Source organism: Caretta caretta, chromosome 11 (genome assembly GCF_965140235.1).
Source record: "Caretta caretta isolate rCarCar2 chromosome 11, rCarCar1.hap1, whole genome shotgun sequence".
Taxonomy (NCBI): Eukaryota; Metazoa; Chordata; order Testudines; family Cheloniidae; genus Caretta; species Caretta caretta.
The window spans coordinates 18,015,281-18,033,635 of record NC_134216.1 but is presented as its reverse complement, the minus strand read 5'-3'; the positions used below and the strand labels follow the sequence as shown (position 1 = coordinate 18,033,635).

The 18,355-nt window shown below is 42.7% G+C and overlaps 1 protein-coding gene across 5 annotated transcripts in view; it reads right to left on the bottom strand.

Annotated features, from left to right (window-relative positions):
* Positions 1 to 18,355, bottom strand: part of MGAT5 (alpha-1,6-mannosylglycoprotein 6-beta-N-acetylglucosaminyltransferase) — a 232,371-nt gene that overhangs the window by 92,393 nt on the left and 121,623 nt on the right. For all 5 annotated transcript variants that reach the window (XM_075117780.1, XM_075117781.1, XM_048869222.2 and 2 more), the window contains 2 exons: positions 3,959 to 4,030; positions 2,753 to 2,914 (listed from right to left, as the gene is read on the bottom strand). In XM_075117780.1, the coding sequence (XP_074973881.1) occupies positions 2,753 to 2,914; positions 3,959 to 4,030 (234 nt within the window). The remainder of the gene's footprint in view (positions 1 to 2,752; positions 2,915 to 3,958; positions 4,031 to 18,355) is intronic.

Sequence of the window (18,355 nt, the reverse complement as noted above, 5' to 3'; positions counted from 1 at the left end):
TCTCAACAGCCCCACCACTCTACTCATTGCAATAGGACTACTTCATTGCTTTAGACCATTTTTACAAACCACTGGAGTGCCTTTTTTAATCTTTTACATTCTCAGATATGATCTAAACCAGTGGTTCTCAAACTTTTTTACTGGTGACCCCTTTCACATAGCAAGCCTCTGAGTGTGACCCCCCCATTATAAATTAAAAACTCTTTTTTATATATTTAACACCATTATAAATGCTAGAGGCAAAGCGGGGTTTGGGGTAGAGGTTGATAGCTCGCAACCCCCCCATATAATAACCTCTTGACCTCCTGAGGGGTCCCGACCCTCAGTTTGAGAACCCCTGATCTAAACAATATGATTGCACAAGAGAATGCATTAAAAATGAGGGGAAGCAGACTGATATGGAGAAAAATATGATTCTATATATAAAAAGGTCCCAATAAAAAGGTCCCTTTTTGTCCCAATAAAGTTTGAGATCAAAAAGATTATAATAAGGAAAACAGAAAATAAAATGTTACGATTAACTCACATTTTATACAATATGTGAAGATAGCAATTTCATCATTCAAAAATTGGAATGTTAAGTAATTCCCATTAAAAATTAAAGGAGTCTGAAAACTAATAAGACAAGATCAATTACAGGATAGGACCGTATTTCTTCTGCTCTTGGAGGACCATATTTTCTCATTAGGTACTTGCACTAGCTCGACACTCCAGCTGAGAAGGACAGGACATGTTTCTCTCTCGGGCTACTTCACACAGCTGCAAACACAAACCATTCTGGACTGCACAAGAATGACAAGGGTGACCCACCCCCCACCGCAATGGAGGGAATTTTTCTCTGCAGCTCTCCGAATCCTTTATGACCTTTGTAAATAAGCACTACAGCCTGTATCATAACTGAGCACCAAGCACTGTGAAGAACTATCATCCTACTTTGCTGACAAGATCATCGTGGGACATTCAGGACATCTTTAACAGCATGGATCTGCACCACCTATCCCCACCAATCAATAGCCCAACTGCATTCCCACAGTTTAAACAGTTCACTCAAGAAGTTCTGGATGCCCTAAGGTAATCTCAAGGCAAGATTTGTAAATCCAAGAAGCATCATTCCTGTTTTGTAAAAGATAGTCAGGAACAACTGGTACCACTCCTGACCAAAATAGCCAACGCCTCAGAGAAGGAACCTTCCCTTCTTCCTTCAGACACAAAATAGTTAGACCAAAACTGGCAAACTCACTCAGGAGACGTAGCCAACTATCACCCTATGTCAAACCTTCCATTTCTCTTTAAGTTCATAGAGAAGTTCACTAAAGGCCAACTACAAGCTCATCTAATTGAAACTAATATTCTGGACCTGGAACAACCTGGCCTCAGGCCAGGACAAGGAATTAAAACCATTTCAGTGGCACTCATGAATGGTCTCCTGCTAGCTGATTGAGGGAAAACATCCATTCTCATCTTCCTGGTTATCTCTGCAACATTTGACACAGTCGATCATGAAATATTGTTGTCTTGTCTGAGAGAGGTGGCAGGAATCCAGGGCAATACGCTGATATGGTCTGAGTCCTTCCTGGAGGGATGCACCCAACAAATAGCAATGGAAAACTACACATCATCCCACAAGGATGAGTTCCCTCTCTGGTCCTTTTCAACTACATACAGTTACTAGGTGAACTGGTCAGACAACACTGACTCATGTTGCTGGTGCCTGAAGATGACACACAGCCCTACCTATCCTTCACCACACACAACCACAGCACTATCATAAAGTTGGGCTCAGTGATTGGACGAGATCAGCTCAGAGATGAAGAGAAGATGGCTGAAGCTGAACCTTAGCAGAAGTGATACTAGTTGACAGAGGAAAGCATTTTGAAGAATTGCGGACAAGTTAAAATCTCCTTTGGTCTGCAATTGGTCAATTCAGTCTTTAGTTTAGGCGTCCTCTTGGATACCTCACTGATAAGCTCTCACATAGCAGCAATACTTTCTGTCATCTTGGATTAGCTAAAAGTCTCAATTCCATCCTGGCAGATGATGACCTGGCCTCAGTTATTTATGTCTACCACCTCTCAGTTGGACTGCACAAATGTGATACACCTGGGCATGAAGTCTTCATTGCTTAAGAAATGCCAACTAGTATAAATTGCTGTAGAACAGCTCCTCAGCAACACATCAGACCTGTCCTCAACACTGATTTCCCAGAGGATTTCAAATCACATTCAAGATCTCAGTCCTTATCTTCAGGGCAATCCATAGCCTGGGCCCAGCATATCTAAAAGTCCATCCATCTAGAGCTCTGGGATGAAGACTGTGGTCGACAACTCTACTCCTCTGGTGCAATCTATAATAAGGGTAAATCTTGTCTCTGTGGGACACAGAACTTTCCCAGGGGCTAGTCTGAAACTGTGGCACAAACTCCCCTAGGAACTAAGGACCATCACAAACCTCCCCACCTTTTGCTCCCAGTGTAAGGCATATTCCTTTGATCCTACCTTCTCTAACACAACCACATAGCAACCCTGTATATTTTAAAAAAATCCTGCACCCTCCCCAACCCCTTTCCCCCAAAACCCCTACATGCAAAATAATCTACTAGCCCCTCTGAGATTCTCTTGGAATCAGGAGTAAGAACAAACAAGAGATTAAGTAATTTTTACCTCTTTCCCCTCAAGCATTGCTTAGATGACAAGCACACTTTCCAAAAGCTGTTATGATTTCAACTGCCAGAAGCGGTTAATAAAAAACTCACTTTTTTTCGTTTTCTTTTCTCCAGGTTTTGCTTTTCTGCAAGTGACTTAATTGCTTCAATCCACGCATCAGCCATTCGTCTGATGCGCAACATCATCCATCGGAATTCTTCATGCCTTGACATCATTTTGTAGAGGAGATCAAAGTCGGTATGAATTTCAGCCTTCAATTAAACATTAAATAATAAAATCAGAACTTCATACAGTGTAATTTTCTTAAGTGACAATCTATCATACTTAAACACTCCGTGCTTCACATCCCCCATTTGTAAAATGAAGAAAAATATACCACCTATCTCACAGGTGGTTAAGGCTTTAATTAACACTTATAAAGTCTATATAGACCTTTGGCTGGAAATCACCATCACTACAAAACTGTCAGTTATTTTTTTTACTGCCTTATAGCCCGGAAAATACCAAAGTCATGAGTTTATGCAGACCTCAGAAAGGATTTTTATTTGTACGGTATCATAGTTCTGTGTTTGATTATGTGATTACAAAGTGAGCCTAACTGGCTCTATCTCAGATAATCTATGATTAAAATGCACTAGAAACAAACGAGAAGTAGCCCAAAGGCACCATAATTATTTGTCATGAATGACCGAAGTAAGAAAAAGTTAGCCATGACAACATTAAGAAAGCAGCCTTAACTGGAAACAGTCCTTCTGCTAGAACATATTAACCTCAGAACAACTGATTCTGCAGAATGGAGGCAGCCTATACCCACAGTAAGGTTAATTATATAGCCCAACAATTACCCTACTATATGCAAGTGCTATACCATCAGATGATAATGTTTATAGCTCTGGAACATATGAAGAAAAACCAAATTTTAGGAAGAATAAAAATGCTGACACAAAACTAAAATACGATCAAGTGTATGAGCCATTTGCTGAGACTCTGGCCCTTGTGAACAAATCCATCATTTTTTTTAAAAAATGGACAGTTTACACCAATTCTGATTGGCCACGGAAGATACTCAGCACCTTTGTAACTATCCAGCAATATGAAGCCCTCAGTTTTGTACACATGCTTAACTTTATGCACTGCAAAAGCCCCATTGACTTTTGTCTGTGGACTGATTAACAAACCGCTTCCTTGCCTATACAGTATGTGATAAGCTGAAGAATGAAAATGAATCTGTTGCACAATTTCACTGAACATTTAAATAAGTTTTAAGACATGGTCAAAACCACCACTGCTCTCACCATTGATTTTTGATCAGTTTCTTCGTCAGGATTTTTTGCTCTCCAAGGTAAATGAGGACACCAGTTTTCAACCTGCAAAAATAATGGATGGAAAAGTTCTTTTGTTCTGCTTTCAACGTGTGCAACTTTATCAAATTCTCTTCTATTTCATTTATATTTCCCTACAGCTTGAACGGGGCCATAATTGATCAATATGAAGTCAGCCTAAAACAAAGCCATTTGCTGTTATGATGTGTCTTCCCAGGAAAAGACATCAAAGATGCTTTGCAGTATAAATGGACACTAGGGAAAAATCTAAGATACAGAAAAAGCACTACTCATACCTTGAATATAGTTTATAGAAGGTCATTTTCAATAGCTGGTTGCTTTTTAGTAGGCAAAAAAGGAATAATAAAATAGCTTGGAATATATTACCCAGTTCTAAGGACTGGCTATAAAACCTGTAGGGATGGATTAAAAAAATAGGGACAAGTATTCTACCCTGTATGTTTGAGTTCTCCTTTACCAGTCTAGACAAGAAACATTATACTGACAGTGAGGAGACTTGTTGGGAAGTAACGGGGTAGGATGGTGCGGATGGCACAGGAAAATGCACGCGTTTAACAAAATGGCACCACATATCAATATCAAGACAAAGGAAGGGTAACCACAAGGACTGAGTGACTATAATGACGGGGGAATCATGACAGTAGCTGCTACCATTGTACTCTTGTACATGCTCAAGGAGTCACTGCTGCTTGTATAATGGCTGGCTAGTATAGCACCTTCCTGCTCTTCAATTTAAGATCTGCAGAGAGGCAGGATTCTTAAGCTGCATTGAGGCCTAAGCGATTGGTTTACTGACGATGTTGTGGAGAAGGAAGAGTGTGTGCACCGTCTGCCCAACTCTCAACACTATTGGTGGAGAGAAGCCACTAAAGGCCCAAGATACTTGCACACGTATTGGGGAGAGGCAGAAGAGCAAGAGTGTGCTGGCCAGCTTGGATATCATCACTAACAGGGCTTGCGTAGGAATTCCATGGGAGCAGAAGTCAGTGTTGCTGTCATTATGCTCCTGTGTTTACAAAAACAGTCAAAATAAATGCAATATTTAGCTTAGTGATAAACAAGGAGCGTAAGGTAAAAGATATTACCTCGCTCATCTTGTCTCACTCCTATCCTGGGACTAATACATTTCCAATGTTGTTATAGCCATGTTTAGCTTACTCAGACCTACTCTATGTTCTGAAAGCAGTCAACCCAAAATCAGTAGATGAACAGCCTAAGCTAAATAGCATGCAAAAAGATTACTTAGAAAAGCAAATCACATGAAAATGATTTAGTAGAAACCATAACCTCATTAAGGAGTAAAAGAAATCCAACCCAGCTGGGTTCCCCAATCTATATACGAGCATTTCAACAAACGTCAGGACCTCTTCCACTCATCTGAAAGTGGCAATGGGGTCAAAACTCGCCCCCCCCCGCCCCACTTGGGAAATGCCACCCCACTTGGGAAATGCCTGACTTCATTACACTCAAACTCAGGAAAGATGCTGGACACTGTAGTAATTAATAGTTCGTAATTTTAATCAACACAGGCTGCAAAAGCACTATTGGAAAATACTAGAAACCCCCATTCTTGCAACCTAAGATGCACAGATCAGCTTGGCTTTGCGAAACAACTGTATTTTTTAACCAGGTAGGCAGAACTTTTGGAGCACACAGCAAGATATTTCTACTATCAAAACTGATCTGTATTAAAGGAGAGGTGACCAGGACTATTGCACAGCCCTCTCTTCCGGCTTCACACACACTTACACCGCACCCAGCAGATCTTGCCACTTACCCATGGCTCTTACCACAACCCTCTCCTTCTGCATCATAAACATGTACCGTAACTCCTCACTTAACATTGTAGTTATGTTCCTGAAAAATGTGACTTTAAGTGAAACAATGTTAAGCGAATCAAATTTCCCCATAAGAATGAATGTAAATGGGGGGTTAGGCTCCAGGGAAATCTTTTTTTGGCTATACTACACAGTACTATAGTTGGAGGTGCCCCCGTCTTACCCCACACAGGCACAGCCCACTGGCACTGGAGACAAGGAGGCTGAAGGTGCTGTAGGCTAGGAGAAGCATGTTGCACAGCAGCTGCGGCAGCTTCCCCTACTCTGCAAGCACAAGGGGCGCGGGACTCAACCATTGGCCTGCCCACTCCACCCCTTTCCCCAAAACCCGCACCCTTAACTCACCTCTTCTTTCCCCCACCCTTTACTTCACACGCCATGTCCTCGCTCCTCCCCCCTCCCTGCTCCCTCCTGCCCACGGCAATCAGCTGGCTTGTGGTGTTCAGGAGGCAGGGGGGAGGAGCAAGGACACAGCGCGCAGGCTCCCCTGCCATCTGCTGCCTCCTGAACACTGCAAGCCCGCTGATTGCCGCGGGCAGGAGGCAGGGGAGGGAAGGAGGAGGTGCACTGTGTCCTTGCTCCTCCTCCCTCCCTCCCTCTTGCCTGAGGCAATCAGCTGGCTTGCGGCACTCAGGAGGCAGGAGGGAGGGGGGGAGGAGCGAGGACTGTGCGCAGCCTCCCCCCTCCCTCCCCTGCCTTCTGCCCGGGGCAATCAGCTGGTTTGCCGCATTCAAGAGGCAGGGGAGGGAGCAGGAGCCTGCGCACTGAGTCCTTGCTCCTCCCCACTCCCTCCTGAACACTACAAGAACAGCTGATTGCCGTGGGCAGGAGGCAGGTGGAAGAGTGGGAAGGTGCTGACCCATGGAGTCTCCCAGAGGGGCATAGGGGAGCCGATACGGGGGCTGCCAGCTGTGGACAAAGCAGGCAGCCATATGACGTTACAGCGAAGCATTGCACGACTTTAAATGGAGCATGTTCTGTAATTGAGCAGTGACGTAAGATCGAAATAACATTAAGTGAGAAGACGTTAAGTGGGGAGTTTCTGTATCATTCCCCCATCCTTCCGCCCACTGCTCCATCTCCAATGTCTGGTCACCCTCACCCCTCTATTGTTCCCTCCAGCTTTACCTGCTCCTCTTTCCTTCTCCACTACAACCCCTCCCCACCTCCAGCTGCTCTCACCAGCACAAATCTACGTCCTGTGTCCACATCTTCCTCCTCAATTCTGGTGACCTTTGCCTCCATCCTGGTTCCGCTCCTCTCCCCGTCTGCACACCAGTCCCCCAACATCTCATGCAATATCTTAGGGGACCATACTGTAGTACATTTATAAATTGTATATATACCCACTATGGGACAGGGATTGTATGCAACTTGGAATGCGGGGTGGGGGTCGGAAAGAGGGGCTACCACAGCTCCTCCAGGAACTAAAAACAATGGGTGGTAATTAAGGTGAATCACACAGGTTGTAAACATATCCAGAGAGGTACCACCCCCTGAGAGGTTTACATTTAATGTTTCAAACTGGACTTTCCAGAGACCACCATGCAAAGGAAAATCTTTTGGCATAGAAAGGCAGAGTTTAAACTGACACAGGGCTTTTTTTGATTCAGCAGACAGTCCAACCCTTGCATTAGGGTTGGAAAGACTTTGGCTTAGTAGTGCCCCAGAAGACTAATGGATGAAATCTGATGAGCTCTTAGCATGTTTCCTCACAGAAAGTTGGAGAGGGGGATGACAAGTATCTTGCAAAGGACATGTTGAAAGAGTAATTGGAGAGGTAGGAGGAAAACCAAGAAATGAGAGAGTCACAGAAGCCAAAGGGAAGGAGAAGATTTCAAGAGGAAGATGTGTCAAAGATGGCGGAGGATGGAGTACTGGATCTGATCTTTGGCTAGGAAGAGGTCATTAGAGACTATGGCAAGGCAATAGGCACTGACTCTGTGTGTGCTGCAGGGCTGGAGCACCCATAGGGAAAAATTTGCGGGTGCTCTGCACCCACTGGTAGCCAAACTCCCCCCACCCCATCCTCCTCCTCCGAGCGCAGCATCCCAGCTCCTCCCCCTCCCACTCCCGCTAGCGCTTCCCATCCGTCGCCTAACAGCTGTTTGGCAGCACTTAGGACTTTCCGGGAAGGAGGGGGAGGAGTGGGGACGTGGTGCGCTCGGGGAGGAGGCGGTAAAGAGGCAGAGGAAGGGCAGGGGGGAAGTCATCACCTATGGGCAAGGTGGTCTCAGTGAGTGCAAGGGATGGAAGCCAGGTTAAAGAGGGTATAGGATGGCTCAGGAGGAGGAGAACTTCACACAGCAATTGTAGACAGTGCAGTCAGTGAGCTTATAAATGAAGAGGAGAAGGGAGATGGGGTGGTGCTGGCTGGAGAAGTAAGTGCCATCAAGGGTGGGATGATTTTAAGATTGGAGAGACTAAAACATGATTGTATTGTGAACAGAAGGAGCCAGAGGAGTGGGAGAGGTTAAGGAGAAAAGTAAGGGAGGGGATGAGGATGGGTTCCTAGGAGATGGTATGGGGTCAGTGGGGCAAGTGGAGGGATTTGAGGAGGAGAGCAGATAAACACCTGTATCTGTGATAGAAGGGAGAAGAAGGAGGGTGGGGTGGAAGAAAGATAAGAGACAGCAGGGAAAGAAGGCTGAGGGTTTGGAAGTCATGGAAAGGTCATGTGACTGTGTGGTGGGGGAGGGGCTGATGGATAATGATAAAGAGAACGGGTGATGGGCAGAGAGGGAGAACTCAGGAACAGAGAGAGCAGAGAAAGGGAGAGCACGGTGATTGGTGAGGACCAAGCCAAGTGAATGATCTCTTTGACTAGCAGGAGAGTTGAATCAGGGCTGCACAGCAAATGAAGAGATGAGGGCAAGGATACTTGCAGCTAAGGGGTCAGCAGGGTTATCAACATGGAAGTTGGAGTCACTGAAGACAAGCATGAGAGGAGAGATTCATGAGATGAAATCAGAGAGGAAGGCTGATGGGGAGGAGTTAGGTGGATGGGGACAGCAACATGGACTGGGGGAAGAGAGAATGTACGATACAGAGCTGTTCAAAAGAGGAAGAGTGGAAAGGGGGAGGCATTGGCAGCAGCAGGAACAGGTCTGATCCAGGGCAGAGTGTGTGAGAGGAGATGCTTCCATAGAGAAGACAGCTGCACAAGCAGCCTCAGATGAAGGATACAGGTCTGTATGAGAGCCAGGAGCTAGAGAGGGTGAGATATGAAGAGGTTGCAATTGTCACAGTTTCTGGGATTAGTGCGCCTTTGGTCCTCTCCGGTCTGCCTCGAGGGCACCCACTTAAGGTTTCAGGCTCTCAGTGGCCACCTTTCTTGGGTGGGGACCTGCCTCTATCTCTCTCCAGATTGGGGATATAGGTTTGCAGTCTCTATGCAAACTGTTATTCCCCCACCTTTATTCCCCAGATGGCATGATCTGGGTCCAGCATCTGTGGTTAATCTCTCTTCAGGGGCTATAATAGGGTACTTTGGTTACAATGAACACAAAGCAAAATACATTTCTTCTTAAAGGTGAAAGCATTAAAGAGAAAACAAAAACAATAAAGGTCCTATACACATGCTAATTATTAATGTCTATCTGCAAAACAAGACCTACAATCTTGGTGTCACTTTTGATCCCTCTCTCCGCTTTTCCTGCAGATTCTGGCCAATGCTAAATCCTACTGGTTCTTTAATTATCTCCAAAATTCATCCCTTTCTCTCTGTTCCAGCTTCCAAAACCTTGATCCTTGTTTTGTCATCTCTCACCTTTGCTGTTACAAACACCTTCCTTCTTGCCTCACACACCTGTGCCTTGCACTCGCAAGTCTCTCAGCATGCTACTGCTAAAATAGTCTTCCTGACTGGCTGGTTTCATCCCTCTCAGCTTTCATCCCTCTCTTCCTAGAATCAATGTACAGACTTCCTCTCTCCTTCAGGGTCATATGGGAACCCAAATACAGGCCCCAGTCTGTCCTGGTTAATGCAGCTACCCTCGAGTCAGAGACTTCATTGGTGGCAGAGGAGTGTTTAGCAGTCAGCTCATGCTCAGTATAACTAAAACTGAGCTCTTAATTTTTCACCCCAAAATTCTCCCTACCACCTTCTTTCTTGATCACTGTGAACAACACTACCCTCTGGCCTGTCACTTAGGCACCATATTCTGCTCAGACCTCTCTAGGTCCTCAATCAAGTCTCTGACTCAAGGGTACCTGCATTAATCTGGACAGACTGGGGCCTGTATTTGGATCCCCATTGCTTTTCGTGTGTTCGAGGGACCCACATGAGTAATGTTTTCTTGGGCCTTCCTCTTGGCCTCAGGTCCAATAATTAGGGTTATCAGAAGGTGACCAGCACTAGGGTGATGTGGGCTTAGCCATTCTCCTCCCTTCTTCTTCCCCCGGGAACAAACTGGTGTGCCCCTTTTAGTACAGGCTTTTGGTCTTCCCTTTGGGCCCTGCACTCTATGTAGGGTCTTGCTAGTAAGTACGAGTCAGCTGCCTCTGCAACAGAAGCTGGGGATTTCTCCCACACAGCTGGGCAGATATCATAGAACTGCTCCTGAGCAGTTAGATCTACCAACTTGTTATGCTTCTGTCCCTTTACTTTTTATCCATTTCCTCAAATAATCCACCATTTTATGAACATAATCCCTGTGATCTACCAGCTTTATTGAGGTTTCTAAACTTTAAGTGATACACTTCTGGTGTGACTTGACCAGTTAAAGCTTTATGGCTACTTCACTTGGATCAGCACCAGACTGTCTCTCTCTCTAAGCCTACATCTTACTTGTTCTCAGTCTCTGTGGGTGAATCATTCAGATCTCATTGCTCCTTATGTTCTGAGAGTAGAGATCTCATCCTGTCCTCATTTTTTTCTGTAGCATTTAAGCCACATTCACTACAAGTTTTTCCAAATGTCTTTTGTTATTTTTGATGTATGTCTCTGGTTTTACTCATCTTCTCCTTCCTCTGTTCCCTTATTTCCCTTACCCGAAATAAACAGTAAATAACAAACAGTAACCTTTTTCTTTGTTTCCAACCTTCTCGTGACGTTCTCAGTATCTATATTATCTGGTATATAAGAGCTAGGAGTGTGACTTCATGTATCATTATATAATGCCTGCATTTGTAATGTTCACTCCATGCATCTGAAGAAGTGGTGTTTTACCCACAAAAGCTTATGCCCAAATAAATCTGTTAGTCTTTAAGGTTATTGAGAAGTTGGTGTTACAAGACTGCTCATATCAGAGATGTGGCTTATCTAAGTATGCCCTGACCAATCTCTGTTTCAGAAGTTGGAAATAGTTGTGTTCAACATTTGGCCAATTATGACTACCCACTGTAAGGAGTATTCAGCCCCCCTTAGCAATCGCAGATGGCAAGCTAGAAGACTGTTTGGCTGGCTAATACAGTAGAATGAAATGTACAACTCATACAGCCAGATTTGGAGCACTCTGAGGAAGCAGCCACTTTCTGGATGTGGCTGTTACAGACCTCAGTTACTCAGGATACCTTTTAAAAAGGAGACAGCAGCAGCTGAAAGCATATGGTCTATGACTGAGCTACCGTATGATTCTGTTGCACACATTTATGATAATTGCAGCCTTTCCCATTTTCTTGATCGGCATTTGTATTTTGATCTTTAACTGACTGGAGAAGAAATGCTAAGAACGGAGAAGTAGTGGTGTATGTCTAGTATGTGAATTAAAAAACAAATCCTCCATTGTACTTTTAAGTCACACATTACAGTAGTATTTAAGCGACTCACAATCATTAATGTATTTATTCTCAATACCCGTGAGGCAGGGAAGTGCTATTGTCCCCATTAAACAGAGAACTGAACTGAGGCACAGAAAGGCTAAGTGACTTGCTCTAAAAATCACCCGCCACAAATTAGCCTTAGGGAAAGTTTAATTTCTTGAAATTGAACACAGATGTTCCTCTCCAATGGCCCCACAACACGTAGCCACATTACCTATCATGAGAGCGTCTCTGTAAATAACTGCCTTTCAGAAAAGTTCAAAAGGTACTTCTTAGAACACTTTGCACACCAGTGGCATCAGGAGGACAGGAACAGTGGGTGGGCCACGGTTTTCAGGTGGGCAGCCAATGACGGGTGGGCGGGAGGGATGGCAGGAGGGATTGGGAGAGGGGGCAGGAGGAATCCAATGCCCTGGGGAGGGAGGCAGGAGAGATGGTTGGCCGCTTTCTTCCTACCCCCTCCAACTAGCCCTTACTGCTCAGCAGGCAGCTGAAGAGAAGGCTGCTCAGGACACACAAGTTGCAGAGTGCACCCATAGGGCGGAGGGGGTCGAGCTCCATCCATCTCTCCTGCCCCTGGCTCGGTGTCTGTTAACCCAGCCACATGGCACATCTCTCTCCTGCCGGCGCCGTGTACTATTGCCCCAGTCTCCGACCCCATTGTTAGGGGCCGGAGACCAGGGCAGCAGTGTGTGGCGCTGGCAGGAGAGGGATGCGCCATGTGGCTGGGCTGATGGACACCAAGCCGGGGTCAGGAGTCCCAGCCTGTGGATTCGGGAGGCCCCGGCCCACCCAGGCCCACCCATGGCTATGCCCCTGTTGCACACACTAGTGATCCAACTTAGATGCCCATTACGATAGTATTTGGGCATCTAACATTTGTTAACATTTATCCTCAACACCCCTGTGAGGTAGACAAGCACTAGTCCCATTTTACAGATGGGAAACTGAGGCAGAGAGAGACTAAGGAAATGTTGGTGGTGCAAGGAACTGAACCCAAATCCAAGGCTAATATGCTCAAACTACTGAATCATCCTTCTCTCCATGAGATATTGAATATGGTTATCACCTTCTAGTGGCCCACTAAAGGAGTGTCAGATATGCTTTAGGCACAAAGTGTTACAGAAATCCGGTGAAGTTATGGCCTATTCTTTCCTTCCTATAAGTCTCAGACTGAAATGTTATTTAACCAAGTTTGTCTGAGTAAGGGCATATCTTTCATGACACTATTTTGACATTACCTAACAGCTGGGAAGAAATACAAATCACCTCACTCACCTCAAAGCTATTGGCGGGCTTCCAAATGAAGCAAAAAGGCTGCTTCAGAGATGGGATTAGTGCCCGCATAGGAAAGTGAGTAAACAGGTGAAGACTAAAGGGGGCTGTGTGAAATAAAAACTCAGCGGGCAATGAGCAAAAAAATTTATTTTTTCATTTGTTTTTTTATTTTCCTTACAATTTTTTGATGAGATCTGTGATTTTCTAATGGAAATACAGTTTTTCCACGGAATAAATCATGAATTTCCAAAGATACCATTTTGCCCAGAAGCAAAGTCATTCCTGAAACTCATAGCTGAATCAGTGACAGTACATGGTAAAATTTTGGTGTTTTGACCAATTGGTTATTTTGAAAATGTAAGCGAAAAATTATGTTGTGAAAAACAAGCCAATTTTTTTTTAAAGGGTGAGCTTTTATCCCAAAGAAATAGACATATTTAGTCCCTAATACCTAGAATCGTTAATTATTTTTAAAGTTAGGGGAGCAACTATTTTCAGTATCCTAGAAAAACAACTTCAAGTTATCATTAGGATATTGAAAACAGCTGCTCCTCTAATTAATTCAATGAGGGTTTATCTTATATTCTAGATCAAAGGGTCACACTGTTTCATTACAACACAAACAGGAGACTCCAATCTAGAAAATAAGATGTTTCATTCGGTACTAAGTAGCAGTTGCCCTTAATAGTTTTAAAAATAATATAAACTAACAGAAGATATCAACTATTGTATTATGTCATATTATGACAGTAACAGTCATGCACAATACAACATGACTTGACATGTCATTATGCAGTATTACTATTGATATGTATTGACAATATAAAAATAAAAAACAAAATAAATTTCAACTTAAAAAATTCATTTTGAAATGCAATCCTTCCAAAGCAAAATATTCAAAAATGGAATTTCTAATTTAAAAATTATTTTTTGTAACGAATGCCATTGAAATTATCATGATTTTCACAAACAAAATTGGTTTGGTCAAAAATGTTCCAACCAGCTCTAAATCCTAGGTGTGCCTCTAAGTTGCCGGGTGACTTTGGGCAAGTCACTTCACCTTCCTGCTCCGGTTTCACAGTCTAAAGTGAAGAGCAATATGCAGGAACTTTTATAAAGCGTTCTGAGATCTATAAATACAAACCATATTACTACTGAAGGGGGTTTCATGGAAGCAGTGCATTCTGAGGAGAGATCTAAAAAAAGGTACACACTTGTCATACGAGATTACAGAAGCCATTAGAGAACAAGGGGAGAATATACTCAGGTCTAATACATATATGTTTTGTCACTTCCAAAATATTGGCACATGTATAATCAATTATATTATTTCTATATAGTGATCTTTAAGGTGGAATTGAAAAAACCTTTAAAAAGCAACGTTTTTTTTCCCTGCTACAGTAATACATTTTAATATTTTAAGGTGGCTGCCCTCTTCCCTCTACCCATCACTCAGAGTTCTGTAGCCAAATTTATCATTCAGCTTTTCACCCGTATCATAAACCATCAATTCTCCATCATGGCCCACTTTGACAAATTACTCTGTGCAACACCATTTCCAAGTTATCTTTAGCAGCCAACACAGCTCATAAATCCAAACCATCGTAGTAGTTATTTGAATTTCATTTCATGCTTGCATTCACAAACATTTAAGCTTTCAACTTTTGCTGTTGGGCATTAATCATGGGATTAAGTATGCTGAATTTGAACTCAAGGTTAATAGCATGTTCAACCAATATTAGTTTTACATACTGTCAAGGGAGAACTCTAAAAAGCAAAGACTTTCTGTCAGTTCTTCCCTAAATACAAAAACAAATTGATGAGTAAAGAACTGTTCTTCTGTTCTGCTATGAAGCACAAAAATCACACAAATTCATCAGTGTTACTTAAAAAGTCATTTGAAATAAAAGTCTGCAAACAGCCTAAATCCTTGCCAATCACTTAACCTCTTAAGCTACCATAGTAATTACAATGGAAGCAAAATGTACAAATTGATATTAGAAATATATGTTGTCTTGTACAAGACTGATTGAACAAATCTCCTCTTTGAGTGTAAGGAAAAATAAATTAATTTTCCAAAATATTTCAGGTAGCAGAAAAGCCTATTTATAAAAATAGAGGGAGATTAAACATATCTAAAATTATATATTTGCATAAACTTTTTGATAGTGGCTTACACTCATAATGGGTTAATTATGTAATTCGTAAATGATTCTGTTATATTCTACCTTATATCCCTGGCATCTATAAATGTATAGTTACCTAATGAACCTCAGCCACCTCACCTACCATTTAGATTATATGCACATTCATCCTTCCATATGTGAAAGGCTGAAAAATAAGATTTGCCCTCCCCCCCAAGAACACATGCTGCATAAAACCCATCTTGCTTCACACCCAATACAATAGCTTAATATTTTATTTATTAACCGTATCTTATTTGAAAGCAATGGTTCACCAAGACACATTTGAGTCACAAATTATTGAACTCAATGCAGGGGTGAAGTTCTATGGCATGTGCTGTACATGAGGTCAGACAAGATGGTCTAATGGCCTTAAAATCTGTGAAAGTGTTTCCAACGAGGTGTGATGATCCAGGGCTGGCCATCTGACCCGAACTACATTTGTACTATAAACTACAATGAGTTTCATAGTCTACGTATTTCAAAGAGTATGCTCTTTGACAAAGCTAGGAAATGCTGTAAGATCTGCAAGGGTTAGAGACTATTAATGTACTATACTAAAAGGCTTGAAGAAAACTGCTTGTTGTAGCATTACCCAGGAGGGAAGAGATCTCTCACAAGTACCAAAGTGTTAATAGGATATAAAAATATTACCTTAATGAACTGTGATGCAAAAGGTTTGTATAACATTTAATACCGGAGGTAATTAAATTCGCCATGGTATCTGCAGCCTCTCTCATTTCAAGTATATACATATACAATGGAAAAATCAAACACTGCATGATACTCACATTGACTAACACTACTTTAAAGTCCTTAAAAGGGGCATAAATAATGACAAACCATCAGATGTTGAGATACTTGGAAAGTTGTAATGGAACAGGGAACCTTGGAAATAGCTTAAGATAAGAAGTGTGTGCCAAAAAGAGGAAATAGACAAGGACCAGAATGATACATAATAAAAGGTATAATTGCCCCTATATTACAGGTAGGGCTGCGATTTAGTCATGGAGGTCACAGAAGTCATGGAATCTGACTTCCAAAGACCGCCGTGACTTCAGCCAGCAATGGCTGGGAGCTGCAGGGTCACTGCCAGGCGGACACCCCCAGAGCTTGGAACTGCCAGCGAAGGGGGACCCTGGAGCTCCGAATCCCCAGGGGTTGTGGGGTCCCCTGGAGCTCCCAGTCTGTCCACAGCTACCCAGGCTCCCCACTTTGTCATGGATGTTTTTAGTAAAAGTCAGGGACAGGTCACGGGCTTCCATGAATTTTTCATTATTGTCCGTGACCTGTTTGTGACTTTTACTAAAAATACCCATGACAAAATCTTAGCCTTAATCATAGGGGAAGTAAGACCATCTGAAGACTGCACACAGTCTGTCACAGAATTACAGGTAAGGTGTTCTGCAGCTGATGGTAACTGTATGCTTCTCTGAATATGTGCTGTCTTTACTAAGTGTTAAATCAATAAATCCATCCAAAGCTGACTCATCTAAGGTTTGTTATCAAACTAATCCAGCCTCAAGAGAACCCCTCTCACTAAACAATCACAGTTAAAATTGTTATCAATGATTGCTTATCAATTAATTGGTCATTGATTATTGACAAATTATTGATCACTGATTATTGATTACCAACAAGGTTATAATGGCTCACAAATTAAACATGAGCCAACTGTATGACGCAGTTGCAAAAGAGGCTAGCGCCATTCTGGGGTGTATTAACTCACCTGTAATAAGCAAGGGCTGGTCTACACTAAAGCTATAAATCGACCTAAGTTATCTTATGCTTCTCAGGAAGGTGGAGTACAGAAGTCAGCGGGAGAGCGCTCTGCCATCGATTTTAGCTTGTCTTCACCAGACCTGCTAAATCGACAACTCTGCATCGATTGCAGCAGTGCCAATTTAGCTGTTAAGCATAGACAAGCCCTAAGACATAAAGGTAATCATCCTACTCTACTCAGTCTCAGTCGGGAAACTGTTCAGTTTTGGGCACCCAACTTTAAGAAAGATGTGGACAAACTGGCGAGAGTCCAGAGGAGAGCAACAAAAATGATCAAAGGTTTAGAAAAGCTGACCAATGAAAAAAGGTTAAAAAGTTGGGCACATTTAGTCTTGAGCAAAGAAGACTGAAAGGGGACTGGATAACAGTCTTCAAACACATTAAGAGCTTTTATAAAGAGGAAGGTGATCAATTTTTCTCCGTGGTCACTAAAGGTAGGATAAGAATTAATTGGCTTAATCTGCAGCAAGGCAGATTTTGGTTACCTATTAGGAAAAGCTTTTTAATTATAAGCATAATTAAATATTGGAATAGATTACCAAAGGAGGTTGTAGAATCCCCATCACTGGAGTTTTTTAAGAATAGGTTGGATAAATATCTGTCAGGGATGCTCAAGGTATACATGTCCTGCCTCAGAAGATGTAGTTGACTTCTTGAGGTCCCTTCCAGCTCTATATTTCTCTCAGCAGATCTGAAAGCTCTTTACAAGCATGAATGATTGAGGCTCACAAACGCCCCTTTGAGGTAGGCAGCTCATTTTATAGATAGGGAATGCGAGATAGAGAGAGATCACGTGACTTGCCCAAAGCCACACGAGAAGTCAGCGACAGAGCTGGAAATGAAACTTTCCCTGCCACACAGTGTTTTAGCCAGCAAATTATACCTGCCTTCCAGAAGGGCAACAAAGAGTGGTAACAACATGGGAGGAAAAAACAAGCTGGAGACAAAAGTAATGAAAGACAAAGCCTTAAGTTCAATGCAAAAAAAAAAAAAAAAAAACACACTTTAAAAGAGAAAAACCAAAACCAAGCACTCAAGAAACCTTGGCTTACAAGATAAAGGAGATACCTAACACCTGTAATGTAGTATATAGGAGGAGAGAACAACTGAATTCCATAAGGAGAAAACCCTGGAAAGCATTTCATTAATTAATCTTCATCTGTTCACTTCTGGAAATTTTAGCCTTTTTACCACATCACTGCCTGGAATCATTAGAGAGCTGTTATTAATAATTGGCAGATTTAATAGAGAACAATGACATTAAATCGAATTCAGAAAGTATGAAAGGCCAAAGACTTGACAGAGTCGCCCTCGAGAATTTTGGTGAAAGCTGCAAACTGAATTTGAGGTGGTGCTGGGCTCTGGCTCTCTCCAGGTATTGCTTCTGGTACACCTTCCACTAACTAATCTGGGCTGCATGAGAGCAATGAGATGAGACTTGCAATGAATTTTCAGGACCTTCAGCAAAAACTGTCTCTTTGAGCAAAGACTGAGTTTCAACTGTA